General features: G+C 57.2%; 6 protein-coding genes across 6 annotated transcripts; all 6 read right to left on the bottom strand.

Annotated features, from left to right (window-relative positions):
* Positions 1 to 24: 24 nt before the first annotated feature.
* On the bottom strand, positions 25 to 852 carry TRAVEDRAFT_86170 (HET-domain-containing protein; the record flags this gene model as incomplete). The annotated part of the gene is made up of 2 exons (XM_008035203.1): positions 25 to 608; positions 687 to 852. Coding segments are annotated over 2 exons (750 nt in total), but the record flags the coding sequence as incomplete, so codon positions are not given.
* Positions 853 to 1299: 447 nt separating this feature from the next.
* Positions 1300 to 2063, bottom strand: TRAVEDRAFT_26151 (uncharacterized protein). The gene is made up of 2 exons (XM_008033729.1): positions 1888 to 2063; positions 1300 to 1831 (listed from the first exon to the last, which is right to left on the bottom strand). The coding sequence occupies exons 1-2, from the start codon at positions 1945 to 1947 to the stop codon at positions 1352 to 1354; spliced, it is 540 nt and encodes a 179-aa protein (XP_008031920.1). The 5' UTR covers positions 1948 to 2063; the 3' UTR covers positions 1300 to 1351.
* An 811-nt stretch (positions 2064 to 2874) lies between these two features.
* Positions 2875 to 3735, bottom strand: TRAVEDRAFT_88337 (HET-domain-containing protein; the record flags this gene model as incomplete). Its single annotated transcript, XM_008035202.1, has 2 exons — positions 2875 to 3507; positions 3622 to 3735. Coding segments are annotated over 2 exons (747 nt in total), but the record flags the coding sequence as incomplete, so codon positions are not given.
* Positions 3736 to 4486: 751 nt separating this feature from the next.
* TRAVEDRAFT_42707 (uncharacterized protein) lies at positions 4487 to 6353 on the bottom strand (the record flags this gene model as incomplete). The annotated part of the gene is made up of 3 exons (XM_008034116.1): positions 4487 to 6136; positions 6195 to 6204; positions 6268 to 6353. The coding sequence occupies 3 exons, from the start codon at positions 6351 to 6353 to the stop codon at positions 4487 to 4489; spliced, it is 1746 nt and encodes a 581-aa protein (XP_008032307.1).
* A 435-nt stretch (positions 6354 to 6788) lies between these two features.
* Positions 6789 to 8748, bottom strand: TRAVEDRAFT_26150 (aldehyde dehydrogenase). Its single transcript, XM_008033728.1, has 7 exons — positions 8625 to 8748; positions 8172 to 8569; positions 7909 to 8114; positions 7689 to 7852; positions 7468 to 7636; positions 7016 to 7413; positions 6789 to 6962 (listed from the first exon to the last, which is right to left on the bottom strand). The coding sequence occupies exons 1-7, from the start codon at positions 8741 to 8743 to the stop codon at positions 6911 to 6913; spliced, it is 1506 nt and encodes a 501-aa protein (XP_008031919.1). The 5' UTR covers positions 8744 to 8748; the 3' UTR covers positions 6789 to 6910.
* A 552-nt stretch (positions 8749 to 9300) lies between these two features.
* Positions 9301 to 11432, bottom strand: TRAVEDRAFT_55891 (acyl-CoA N-acyltransferase). Its single transcript, XM_008034237.1, has 10 exons — positions 11371 to 11432; positions 11234 to 11303; positions 10886 to 10983; positions 10723 to 10829; positions 10634 to 10649; positions 10472 to 10559; positions 10333 to 10356; positions 10103 to 10270; positions 9652 to 9981; positions 9301 to 9592 (listed from the first exon to the last, which is right to left on the bottom strand). Exons 4-9 carry the CDS (start codon positions 10779 to 10781, stop codon positions 9707 to 9709), a joined length of 630 nt encoding a protein of 209 aa, XP_008032428.1. The 5' UTR covers positions 10782 to 10829; positions 10886 to 10983; positions 11234 to 11303; positions 11371 to 11432; the 3' UTR covers positions 9301 to 9592; positions 9652 to 9706.
* Between the last annotated feature and the right edge of the window lie 2172 nt (positions 11433 to 13604).

The raw sequence follows: 13604 nt of genomic DNA, 5'->3' as shown, positions 1-13604 counted from the left end.
AATGTCATACATCACGGTACAGCTACGTCCCCACGCGAAAATGCTTTGGTCCGGTATTGTCTTGATGATCTCCTCCTGCAAGCGAAGGAACGCGTTGCGTCCCTCTCCATATATTGTGGCCATGTGCACGCCGAAGAGACCCATGAGACAGTATGCTTCGTCCTCGATACGCTTGGTTTTGCGTCCGGCCGCCCATGACATCCTACGCGCGACGCTGACAGATTCGAGCTCTGCGGTGCCCGTGAGGATAGCGAAGTCGATTCCAGTGATCTCTTCGAGCGTCGACGCAAACCCCATCTTGGTCCCGAGGAAGCGCCACGTCTGCGTCAAGAAAACGACGCGCTTTGGGGCGATTAGCTCTTGAAGCGTCCAGCCGCGCGTCCGCCATCTGCTAGTCCGAAACGCAGAATCCCGGTCCGCGGGTTTATCGCCATCAGGCACGTCCGCGAGGTACACGTAGCAGACTTCCGCAAGGCGGTACCACTGGTACATCGAGTTGATCGCTTCCGAGAGCTCCGCGCTGCTAGACGAGTCGATGCAACAGGAGTCGATCCATACGAGCTCGTAGCCAGCCTCACGGGCGATTTTGCAGAATCCTTTGACCTTGTCTGAGAAGGCAGAATGGGAGAGTACCGAAGATTGAGGAGAGCGACGGGAAGAGGTCCCGCGGATACGATGCAAAAGACGTGTTGAAGTGTGTCTAGCTGCAGCTTGGAGCTCCCGGACGTCATTGTATGACTGCTCGCCGCCCTCTTCTTCGGACCGCCATGTATGGGATAGAATGGCGTATCGCACAGCGCTCGGGTCCGCGATCCACACGAACTGACCCGTGGAGGTATTCAGCAGCCGCATGAGCCTGAATACGTGATTTAGCTTGCGAAAGCCTGGCCGCATGGAGGAGACTGACTCACCCAGTGGCTGAAGGCTTGAACTGAGAATGGTGGATTACGGGGGTGAAAGCCCTCTCGCTGTAGGGATGATCATGGGTGTGGGCGGATGGGGCAAGCTGTCCGAGACGTTCGATTCTTATACTAGTTCAAGAGATGGGATCCGACTACGGCGGGACACGTGTGCACCGGTTTGATTCAATGCCTAGTGACAACGGTGGGAAGACGAGACGATCACATATCAGCATAAGTACTTGCCAACCGCGGGCTTAGACCGTACTGCTTTCACTGAAGTCAGACGCCGTCCGGTCAAGACTCTGGAAGCTGAGAGGTTGGTATCTGTTAGGAGCTGCGGCTGAGCAAATGGTGCATCAGTCAATCTATTCAAGTGGTAGCGATACCGACAGGAATTACTGGGCTCCCCTCCTCATCCGTGGCCTCAGTGTGAGTTCACTTGGGCGGTGCTATCGGAAACGCCGATGCGGGCTGTAAACGTTGGCAGATGACACGGCCGATGGCACACCAATGTCTACATCGGTCTTTAGCAATGCTCCGGTATCCTTCGCGTCAGCGATGGCAGCAGCGCCTGAAGTGCGGCCGACGCCGGCGAGATCCACTCGGAAAGAGGTCCGGCGTCCTTGACGGACCCTGGATACGGTAGTGTTCGCGGTTTGGCTTGCAATTGATGAGCCCGGGAGTTCAACACGGATGTCGAGAGCATAGCAATCTCCGTCGGAAAAACCAGAGCCTCGTAGTCCATAATCAGATATGAGCCCGGGGTCCGTGTTCTCATTAAGGTCCCAGGCGGTGAAGTGTAGCTGGACGGTTGGGGAACCCGGGAGTCCTTCGAAACGCTTGCGACCATCCATCCACGACCCGACGTGTTCGCGGGCGCACTGGGCCTCTAGTGCCGGCCCTGCAGATGCGATGAGGGATAGTTGTTCCTGTAAATCGTCATGAGTGCTGTGCACATGAGAGAGCTGCCATGGCTTCGTATCACCTGCGTTGCCAGTTGCGCGCCCGAGTCGTACGCCAGTCTCCACGCGACGGCAGCGTGCATCGACTCAAAGTGGCTGGGTGACGGACATGTGAAGACTGTCACAGTGATTGACCCTCGAGTGGTATGGTTGAGCGTGAAGGTATGGGAGCACCGCAGAGGGCCATGCGAGCTACCGTCGACTGGTCCCGGCTGCCGGCCTAGAGGTACGGGAACCATCTCCCCGTTCTTCACCACTACATCCGTGCTGTACCCGAGTGCGCTGAGATGCTCCAGGGTCCAGCACGGGAGGGTGATCTGGCAGCGGCCCCGGAAAGAATGACCCTCCGTCTGAGGGGGACGGCGGAGAACGGCAAGCTCAGACACGCTCGCCATACGTTGATGTGGGATGCAAACGTCACGGAGGGCTATAGATGCGATAATATCTGGGTTTTTCAGCATGGATGGTTCTAACAAAATTATGCGGGGAAAGGCCTTGCAGTACCGAATGGCGGCAGCCGTTGGAGGTTGGATTATTTGGGCCCGGGTTGAATGTGTCTGAGCTTGCCGCCCTGTGAACCGTTCTTTCCGAGATATCACTCGCTCGCACCAGCCGTCTTTGAAGTTGACTCCGCCGATCAAGTGTTGGGAGCATGCGCTTTCATCGGAAAGGAGAAGAGCAGGAACTCGACCGCGCATATCCTGGCAGGCGAGTATGGCAAGTTGGACCTTGATGTCCGAGTCGGCTCCTATGTCAGGGCGAAGGTCGATAAAGGTGCAGACGGGGAACGTGGTTCGGACACCGTAGCTGCCGGGGGTGTAGAGAGGTGGAGGGGAGGCGTCCGGGAGTCCTAGCATCCTGCTGAATGTTCCCAGAGGGATGGGCGAGAATCCTTTCGATCGAGAGAAGTCCATGGGGCACGTGCCAAAGAGGTAGGCGGATTTTGATGCGCGTAGTTTGTTCAACGGCACGCTCTCCACGAAGGGCCACAGACAACAGGGGACCTGCGGCTCCATTCCCCACAGGAAAAGGGATTGGTCGGGTATGCGCCTCATGATCTCCTCTTGAAGTCGTATGAACGCCTGAGAGCCTTCGCCATATATGATAGGGAGACGCACGCCAAAGACTCCCATGAGGGAGTACGCCTCGTCCTCGACACGAGTCGTCTCCCGTCCCGCCGCCCAGGCCATGCGATCCGCGACGCTTACGGTGTGCAGCTGGCGAGTATGAAGGAGGATGCCTGTGTCGATTCCGGTGACGTCCTCGATGACATTCGCGAGACTCGTCTTCGTGCCTATCATCCGCCAATCCTTTGACAGGAACACGTTCTTCGACGGGACGATGAGTTCCTGCAAGGTCCATCCACGCTTGAACCACATGCTGCGGCGGAATGACGAGTCTTTCTCCGCGGGGTCGTCATTAGCCGAGACATCGGAAAGGAAGACGTAGCAGACGTCGGCCTGCGAGTACCAGGTGAACATGGAGTTGATTGCCTCGGAGAGCTCCGCACTGCTGGTCTTGTCGATGCAGCACGTGTCGATCCAGAGGTATGCGCAGCCGCGGGCGCGAGCATAGTCGCAGCAGCGTCTGATTTTCGGACTCAGCCGGGCGCGAATGGCATCGAGGAGACGCGGATCGGTATCCTGGAGGGTGTCCGGGAAGCTGCTTCGCGCAGCAGTGTGGATGGCATGGACATCCTGCGGTTGGCCCGTGAGGCGAGTTTCGAGAGAGATCAGGACAGGCATGTTAACACTGACCTGGATAGTCTGTTCGCCTTCGGGGGCCCAGACGTGCGATAGGACCGCGTAGTGGGCGTCGGAGGGGTGTTGCACGAAGACGATCTGGTATGTAGATGTATTCAGCAGCCACATCGTCCTCTATGTTGATCTTGTCAGTAAATATGAGCGTCGTAAGGGCACCGCACAGGTCTTACTAGGGGTTCGAATCTCTGGCACTGAGGGATGACAAGGGAGTTGGTGCGATGGTGCGAGAAGGGGTTTTGAGAGTTTATATGGCTGCGGTCAAGTACTAGCCTGAGCTAACACAAATCAAAGAAGATCTGTCAATAGTTAACGTCAGCTGCGCATGTTTGACATGTTATTCCGATGAATTCGGACCTAAGACGTTACCTCTATCGGACTTCCCGCAGCCCGCTTTCACACGTGTGGCGGCTCGAGTGTCCACAATGGCGTGATGGGATGGATACACACACACCGGCTCATCGCGTGCGCCGAAGCGGGGCCACTCGCACCACTCGAGCACAAAAGCACCAGCGTCTTGAAAGAGCAAGTACAAACTGGAGGCTTTACGGCACACCATGGATGTCAGCGGATTTTATTGAATGCTCCGCGTGATGAGTGGTACTCACCTCACAGGATGGATCTCGTGCCGGAGGGAAATATTTGAGCTGCATAAGGGCGACGAGTGCAGAGAGTTACCGGCCCTAGATGGAGCTGCGTACTGCAGGATGGGCTTACGTGTTTGTGCGTGCCTAGCTAAAGGAGTAGATCGGGTTCCACGAGGTATCCCAGTGTGCGGAAGGACAAATCCAAGAAGACACAGACATCGCCCACGCGTGTGTGCATTCAGCAGAATAGCTACGAAAAGGAAGATACATACGGGTTACCAGAAAAGCCGATAGCACGGGGTCTCGTCAGCCGGGATCCGCCAGTACCGCTCCGCTTCCGGGATCGTCCACATCCCTCCCATCTCGAATTCGCACGCGCCTGCGTGCTCAAGCAGTTGCAAGTCTCCCACAAAATCTGCCGCAGGAGCGAAGGCCGCCCGGAAGAGGTCGATATCAGGAGACACAGGGCCCCGCACGCCCATGTCGGGCCAGAAGTCCAAGAGGTCGACGACCAGTTGCTGCAGCGGCCTGCCCTTCCCGAGCCGCCCAGCAGCCATCGAGATCAGATCGGCGGGTGACAGCTTGTCTGGGCGGGAGGCTTTGGCACCAAGTACGAGTACCTCGAGGAGAGGCAGGTCCACGTTGAGTGAGGCGTAGAGGCTGCTAGCGAGCTCGTGCGGAGGCGCCTCATCGTCCTCGTCCAGTGGCCCCGCGTTGAAGTGGACTGCAACTGTAGTGAGACGCGGCAGCTGCCTGAGGAGGCTGGGGATGACGTGTTTGTCCACGGCCGAGGCCTGGAGCGTCGTAACGGAGGGCAGGGGGAACATGGTGCACAGTCGCGCGAGCCATTCGCCCCAGTCGCCGCCGACGCATTGCACCTGTATCCAGAGTCCCGAACGCGCGCCGTCCGCGACCAGGTGCAGCTCCTCGCCCTCGGTAGCGACCTCCAAACGCGTGAAGCTAGCGAGAAGAGCTTGGCATGGCAGGGGCTGGGCCAGCGATACGTGGTCCGGCGCGAAGCACTCCAGGCGGTCCAAGCGGATTGCGACGTCTGCCGGGATGTCGATGATGTTCAGGAGGCATAGGGCGGACTGTAGATCGCTTGTACCGCACGTGAGACCACGCAGGCTTCGAAGTGATGCGGTACGCGCAGCGACAGTGCTGGAAGCCTTGCGACTGAGCCCTTCGATGTGTAGATATTGGAGGGCGGGCGTATTCGAAAGAAGCTGGAGAAGAATGGACAGCACGTCTCGGGAGAGAAAGCGGCTAGAGACCTTTGCCAAGTAGAGGTGGGTGAGATGAGGAAATTCGTTGGATGGAATGCAGATGTAGGCTGGATCAACTGCCAATGCCCTCAGACTGGAGACGCGGTCACAGAACAATACAGGCTCAGGATCGCCGGGATCCACGTCCAGGTCTTCCTGCGAGACGAGAGTAAGTGACTGAAGATTGGGCGCCCGAAACGCCTGGAGAGTGGGAACACGGGAGAGGGAATCGGTGTGCAATGTGATATCGAGATGTTTCAGTCGGTGACCACATTTGGCGAGGAACCGTGTCAAGGTGCCGGCACGTTCGGCCTGGAGATGCAAGGAGATAGCGGCATCTCGTGAACGCTCTAAAAAGGCGTCTAGTTGAGCAGGCTTGAAGTCATCGGCGCGCGTCCATAGTGTCGCTGTGTTGAGAGAAACCTCCCTCCATCTTCGGCATACGTGGGTGATCGTGAGGAGTTGCCGGGTCCGAACTGGAGTGCTGATTCGCTCGTCGGAGTTGAGATGCAGAACACTGTCATTGCACGATGGGTGGACGAAGAGCTCAAAGATATTCAGCAAAATCTCGGGGGGAAGTCGGTCGAGAGGTGATAGAGCATTGATACGACTACGAAGTTGCAGCAGAACGGCGGATATCACGTCCTCTTGATGAAAACACTATAACTTTCAGGTCAACACTGGAGTTTGAAATAGCGTCTAAACGAGGACATCTTACTTCTTCGCGACTATGGCCCACAAAGTCATGCTCAGTGACGAAGACCGGCAAAGTGGTGTGAGATTACACATACCTTTGCGCGTGCAGTTCACTTGTTAGGGCTAGTGGTAGTGCCTCGATGAGTGCAGACAACGACGTATATAACAAAGCAGGTGCCATGAATGAACCGCAAAGAGTGTCCTGGCGAAACGACAATGCTGGTAGGACCCTGTAGGACCGCGATGCCAGTGATAGCACGGACCTGACCTCAGAACTCTTTGCCTTCGGACGTGCTGCTCTATTTGTCCTTGTTATTTTCAGAGGCTTTTGGCAAACACGACCAAAGTCTACGGACCATTACGATCACGTGTGCATTTGGCGCGTCTTCTCGACGCGCCGCGTCCCATCGACGATTTGTCGAACACACATATCATCGTCTTTGATATGTTAAGGCTACTTCGACATCCCTGGATCCATGTCGCTATGATTGATTAGACTGACTTGCGGAACAATCGTTGGACGCCAAGACAGTGATGGTACGTGTATGCGCCCATGATCGGTTTAACACTGCTTGACGCAGGTGGAATGATAAGATGTTCCTGCCAGCCAGCCCAATTACGTTTGACCAGGAAAACGCCCTTGTTTGCAAGTGAACTATGAATACAACATGTACAGACGGCAATACCATATTACAGAGGCGCGCGTAGAGACTTCGATTTCGAACCGAGACCAGACGCTCATGAGAGGCTGAGGTGAAGGTTGACCTGCACAGACTTGACGGCGGTGTAGCTAGGACGATGTCAGTAAAGCTGTCAATATCCCAGAGAATGATGAGCACTCACTTCTCCAGAGCATACGAGCCCAGCTCGCGACCGATACCGGACTGCTTGTAGCCGCCGAAGGGGACCTGCGGGTAGAGCATGTTCGCGGTGTTGACCCAGACGGTGCCCGCGCGGATCTTGTGCGCGGTCGAGAGCGCGCGGGTGACGTTCTGGGAGTATACCGACGCGGCGAGACCGTAGATGGTGTCGTTCGCCTGGGCGACGATGTCGTCGTCGTCCTTGAACTTGACGACCACGCACACGGGGCCGAAGATCTCCTCCTGGACGATCTTCATGTGCGGCTTCGTCTCCGTGAAGATCGTCGGCCGGATGTAGTAGCCCTCCTCGCCGATCCGCTCGCCCCCGTAGTGGACCGTCGCACCCTCCTTCTTGCCCGACTCGATGTAGCCCATGATGCGCTGTGGTGTTCAGGTAAGTAAGGTGATACTCGTGGTTCAACAAGCGCGACGTACATCATATTGCTGCTGCGAGACCTGGGGGCCCTGGAACGCGTCGGGGTCGAAGGGGTCGCCGACCTTGAGGGTCTTGACGTAGTCGGTGAAGCGGGTGAGGAACTCGTCGTAGATCTTCTCGTGCACGAAGATACGCGATCCCGCACAGCAGCACTGGCCGTGGTTGTAGCTGCGGGCGAGATGAGCGTGCCATCTCTGCATGTTCGGTGGAGTATACTCACTAGATACCGAAGGCGGCCCACTGGACGGCCTGCTGGAGGTCGGCGTCGTCGAAGACGATACTCGGGCTCTTGCCGCCAAGCTCGAGCGTGACCTTCTTCAGGTTCGACTTGGCCGCGGCCTCCATGATCTTGCGGCCAACGAGCGTGCTGCCGGTGAAGGCGATCTGACGTCATGGCCTTTGGTGAGTGCGGGTATCCGGGCCGGGTGAGTTAGACGCACCTTCTCGATCCCGTGGTGGTCCGCCATCGCCTGACCAACGGTCGCGCCGTAGCCGTTGACGAGGTTGAAGGTACCCGCAGGGAAACCGGCCTCGTCGACGAGCTTCGCCATGTAGAGCGCGGTCAGGGGCGTGAACTCCGAGGGCTTGAGGATAACCGTGCAGCCGGTCGCGAGCGCGGGACCGATCTTCCATGCCATCATTTGCACTGCGCGGCGTTAGAGTTAGCAATACAGTAGGGGAAGAGCGCGGGGAGGAAACGTACGAGGGAAGTTCCAGGGGATGATCTGGGCGACGACGCCGATGGGCTCGTGGCGGGTGTACGTGAGCTTGGCCTCGGACGTCTCGATCGTCTGGCCGTGGATCTTGTCCGCCCAGCCGGCGTAGTAGCGGATGCAGCGGATCGAGTGGTCGATGTCGGTCTTCCGCGCCCAGCTGAACGTCTTGCCGTTGTCAAGGGCCTCGAGCGCAGCGAGGTTGTCCGCGTGCTTGTCCATCAAGTCGCCGAGCTTGTTCAGGAGGCGCGAGCGCTGGACACCGGTGGTGTGGAGACCCCAGGTGGTGTCGAACGCCTTCTGCGCGGCCTCGACGGCGAGATCGAGGTCCTTGGGCGTGCCCTCGCTGATCTTGGTGATGAGCTTCCCGTTCGACGGGTTAATGACACTGCAGAAGCATCGTCAGTGGCCTTATCGCCGGCGGAGAGTATGCTATGACGTACTCGATGGTGGTGTTGTTCGAGCCGTCAACGAACTTGCCGTTGATGTAGAGGCCCAGGGGGCAGCTAACCTCGCCCTTAAAGGCGGGGGTGTCGAACTGCTTGACGAAGGTCTCAGGCATGGTGGCAGTGAAGAGTGTGGGGAAAGGAGGTATCGGAGTGGGGAGGGCGTAGAGAGTTTGGAGCACGGCGGCCTGTATTTATACCTGGAAAGGGGGCGCGTTCCCCCGTCACAGTGCGATTACTGATCATGTTCACAGCAGGCATGACATCGACTTGGCTACAACATCGCGCAGGAGCCATTCTTCCCTCGGTCGGGTTCCCGCGATCCGGTACAGGATCTGGTCAGCTGTCCCCCGGCGGGAACGCGGGGTGGCGTCCAGTAGAGCGAGGTACGCTCATGTGTCCACCTTGTCAGTCTGGACGCGGCGATGTGTGTAACTGGTGATGTTGCGCTGATGCGCCGTCGAGAGGTGCGCGTTAGCCGGGCACACGAAATCGGGGGAATGGAGGCGGGGAAGGAAAGTGCGAAAGCGAGGGGTCGGACGGAGCACTGCGGACCGCCGCGTAAATGAATAACGGAAGCTTCCCAATCTGAGATTGGCGCCCCCGCACACACGCTTACTTCCACATTCTGCCCCAGATTGCCCTGTTAATTCGTTCGAGGGGTAACCCCACTGCAGCGTGCCGCGCTCAATACAGGAGGCCGTAACCCTAACCGCGCATGGGCGTACGTACACGGTACAACAACGCCCTCCCCCGGGACTCTACACGCATACGATCGTGGAGCCATGCACTCGAGAACCCTCCACCTATTTTCGCGTGAGAGGCGGAAGCAACTAGCTTGAACACAGTAGGTATGCTAGGCACCAGCTATGGGACTCTGGGGTGGGAGCCAATGGCACGCGCCTATGTCGATCCGCACCTTGGCCTCAGCTTCGCCAAAAGAAGACACCATTGGATATCCACAACTATGGGCCCCGTCAGTACCTATTCTCCAGGACGGCGAACAATATATCTGGATTTTTACCTCAATCCGGTATCCGATCGATGGTGACGCCGCCGCCAGTTCCCGTGCGGCAACTTCACATTGACAACTCCGTGATGGTCCCTGCGATCCATGGCGTGCCATTGGTTCCGGTGTAACGCAGCTCTACCTCCTCGAACACGGCGACTATCTTCGTTACGGAGAAGCCGAGTTTCTCGAAGAGGCGTATGCTGGGCTCATTCTTGTCGCCAATGCGGGCGACGAGCTTCTCCGGACGCACGGGGAGCGGCGATGGTGATAACGGGTCCGTCGCGTAAGACAACATGAGTTGCAGCGCGGTGAAAGCAATGCCGCGTCTCCGATACGCGGGTTCTGCGGGTGACCGGGGCGCGCATGGGCAGGCGGCGCAGATTGGACGAGTGAATGAGATCCGAAGGAGATTGGCGGGGAGAGCTTCAGTGAACGTCGAAAACACAGACCCGGAACCGCGCACCCGCAACCATAATTTCCGCCTCGGCTTCGAACTCTTCTTCGTCGGGCGTGCCCTTGAGAAACAGATTCACGTCGCCAATCATCGGGAGGCCGCGCAGGCTCTCTGGGGAGATCGTCGTGCCCTCCGCCGACACCAATCGCGTGCCGTCCAAGACGATGAATGTCAGTTCTGGGGTTGCGCCATGCGGTGAGGAACGCCGTACGTGCCCGAGATACGCGAGAGACACGCACTGTCTTCGTCCGTCTGCCACTTGCCTGACCACGGAATGACCATTCCGAGTTGCAGCGCCCACGGGAGATCGAGCGTTAGCGGCTGCGGGGGCGCGGGGCGCGGGGTTCAGAAGCTTCGAAGGGAAGCCCCCGCACTCACGTTGCATCTCATATTCTTCGTCCAGAGTAAGCGGCTCGCTTGCCGTAAGCTCGCGCAACTCGGCGCTGGTCATCCACTCGTGGTACTTCTGCAAGTTCCGTATGGTAAGCGCCCAGGATGCGATGCGACTGCAAGTGTGGCCGGACGCTGAAGGGTGCTTACGGCGATGTGCTCTGTCCTGCGATCGAGCGGAACAATAACTTTGACTGAGCCAGGGCCGAGCCAGGTATATGCGATCGCAGAAACGTCACCTGTAGGGTACCAAGACGACGTCCGGGTGCACGATAACGGTGTTCTCGTTCGCGCGCATCTTTCGCCGCAGTGTGTCGCACGACGCGCCCGGCTGCAAATTTGGAGGCTAGCGTGGGTGGTACGTCGACTTAGACAGCTAGTGCGTCTGAAGAGACGACCAACCTGTCAACAGCAATTGAAATGCAGCACCTGGATCTTGGGGGGCCAAGATGCGGACGTGTACAGTTCTGCTCTTCTTTGATGCGCGTCGCAGGAAGCTCCTGTGAAGGCACGGTTAGTTTCGATCCCCATGGGGCCCCACCCCCGCGCGATCGAACAGAAGAAAAAAATGTGGGGAGAACTGCGGAAAGAGACACAAGGGGGCAGCACGGAAGACATACGGAAGGCCCGTACGTCCAAGAAACTCGGGTCTGGCCCGTTGTTTCGTAAAGCGACCCTGAGTGGCGCCAAGGCCTTATCCCCAGACCAGACACCACTCATGAAGGTCATCGAATGATACCGCAGACTCACCTGGTGGCCCGTGATATGTAAAAGTGATGTACGAGAGTGTCGAAGCACCACGGTGCTCGAAAACGTATCCCTGTGCGTTACGCGTGCGGAATTGTCGTCAGATCATACAATAGGGGCTACGCAGGCGGATGCCTCACCTCGCGTGCTATGGCAGCTGTGAATGATGAAGTCTAAGAGGTGGCCAGGCCGTTGTTCGAATATCGGCGGACTCGACGTAGGTGGCAAGATTGCAGCACGCCGTAACTTTGCAATGCGAAGTTCAACGAATTTCGCGCTCTTCCGATTATGGCCGAGTATACATAGGCGCCCGCGCCTGTTGTTCTCAAAGAGGTGACGGCTCTCAGCGTAAAGCTACTACTTGGAGACCTGCTCAATTTTCTGGATGCGCAAGGCTTTACACACATCTGAACTACCCGCTGGTTTAGGACAGAATTCCGGGTTGAGTCGAGCGAAGTTCCCGATTTCGAAAGGCCTTACACAGTTCCCGGATCAAACTTCGACACTGTGGGAAGGATCAACGCTTGTTTGAGGTGTTCAGAACACCTCTGCCTCCAGAATAGGTGTTCCGAACACTGAAAAGTCGCACACCTCTAATAATTGTATGATATAACTAGGTGTTTCAAACACCTGTTACCGCTGTCTGTGCGTTGAGGTGTTCTGCACGCCTCTTATATATACATTTTTCGGAGGTGTTCTCCACAGCGACAGCACCAAGAGGTGTTCTCCACAGCTCTTCACGCTAGCTGCGTCAAACCTACAGTCCATGCGAATACTAGATCGATTTTCCGTCGCCCTCAGAGCTAGCAGGACTTGTCGCGTCCATGCACGCGCCCTCCGACTCGACCGCGCCATCCTCCTTTGCCTGTGCGCACTCCCCGCGCTCCTGCAACGCAAAACAAGTCTTGGCGGCTTGGTGACGGACCAGTCTGGTACGCTGTATGCGCGCTATTCATAACCTAAACCGACATGGCGACGGGGATTATGGGCCCGCCGGCATCAATCATTGGCGCGACGCGACACTACTTGCGGAAGTCGTCTCCTTCGGCTGGCCGCAGCTTGAAAGAGCCGTAATACGGTCCCCCTCAGCCCCACACACGCGAGAGTCGCGTGGACCGAGGTGGTCTCTCTTGGGCGCAGACATAGCTCCCTCGTCGCCTTCGGAAGCTCTAAAGCGAGATTACTCACATGCGAAACCAAGAGTTATCATGACAGGGCGAGCGCGAGCACGGCCTAAAGCACAAGCATGTCATCCGTGCTGCTATGCCGTGTTGCTCTCTTGGCGCGCCGCATGCGCCACTCGTGAACTGTCGCAGCCTTGAGTGCACAAACACCGTGCATCTCGGGTTGGAGTGAACGATAGGATTCCTGGCTTACCAGAGATTAGCCTGATGCCTCGCTCGGATGTGTGACCAGTGCCGCAATGTACCGTATACGAGTCATACGGCTCTATTGCTATGGGCACCATACCAGGTTGGCTTCCATGGATGGGTCGGGCATTTTTGTCTTGCGAAGGCGTCCTAGAGAGACAGAACACTGGAGAGACGCAAGGGGCCAGAGAGAGCAAGAATGGCAGGAGGGTGAAAGGCGCTGAGCGCTGAGACTCAAACAGAGAAGGCGAATCGGGCGTCTATCGCTGTTTCCATATTGGGAAGTAGATCGCGATGACGTCATTAGCAACTTGGCGAAAACGCTCCCTCCCCGTCGTCTTGCATCTTGACCTCGGACCACGATGATCCCTCTGCGCGCTGTGCTTGTCGCTATGAACTCAGGTCTCAGGCTTTGGCCACTAGCTGCCTTGAACTATCCTCAGGTAGCTTACTCAGTTACATGTCATACTGCGCGTCGCGATGCGAACGACATACAGTGAGTGTATGCATCGATATTGCTTGTGTTTTGTTTGCAATTGTTCCCTTTTGGTCTCCTGGGCGCGTCTTCATCCTTCCTCTTCGTATTTGCTCTACTGACCCTGTCATTATAGTATCTACGCATCCGGAGTCCAGAACATGGCGGTTGCCGTCTTTACTGTCACCCGTTAAAGGTGCAGTTTCATTTGCACTCTTTGTCCTCTATTTTTTCTATTCACCTTCCATCTTCCTACTATGTTCTACCTCGCTACGCCTACCAAGCTCCGCTTCCTTCACACGAGAACTCCCTTCTCTCTGTGCTCATGCCCCTGTCTTTGACCTACAATCCGTCCTGTCTCGCGCTGCTGGACCTCTGCCTACTCGCCGTTGACTTGGTGGTTCTACTCCGTGTTGTTCTCCTCTCACTCACTCTCTAGCTTGTGCTTCCTCGGCCCTGTCAGTCTGGGGCGTGGCGCCACGCCCCAGATGTTCGCGACACAGACAACCTGCACTTGCGTAAGTCTGTC

Source organism: Trametes versicolor (assembly GCF_000271585.1).
Source record: "Trametes versicolor FP-101664 SS1 unplaced genomic scaffold TRAVEscaffold_1, whole genome shotgun sequence".
NCBI classification, from domain to species: domain Eukaryota; kingdom Fungi; phylum Basidiomycota; class Agaricomycetes; order Polyporales; family Polyporaceae; genus Trametes; species Trametes versicolor.
This window is presented reverse-complemented; position numbering and strand designations above follow the sequence as displayed.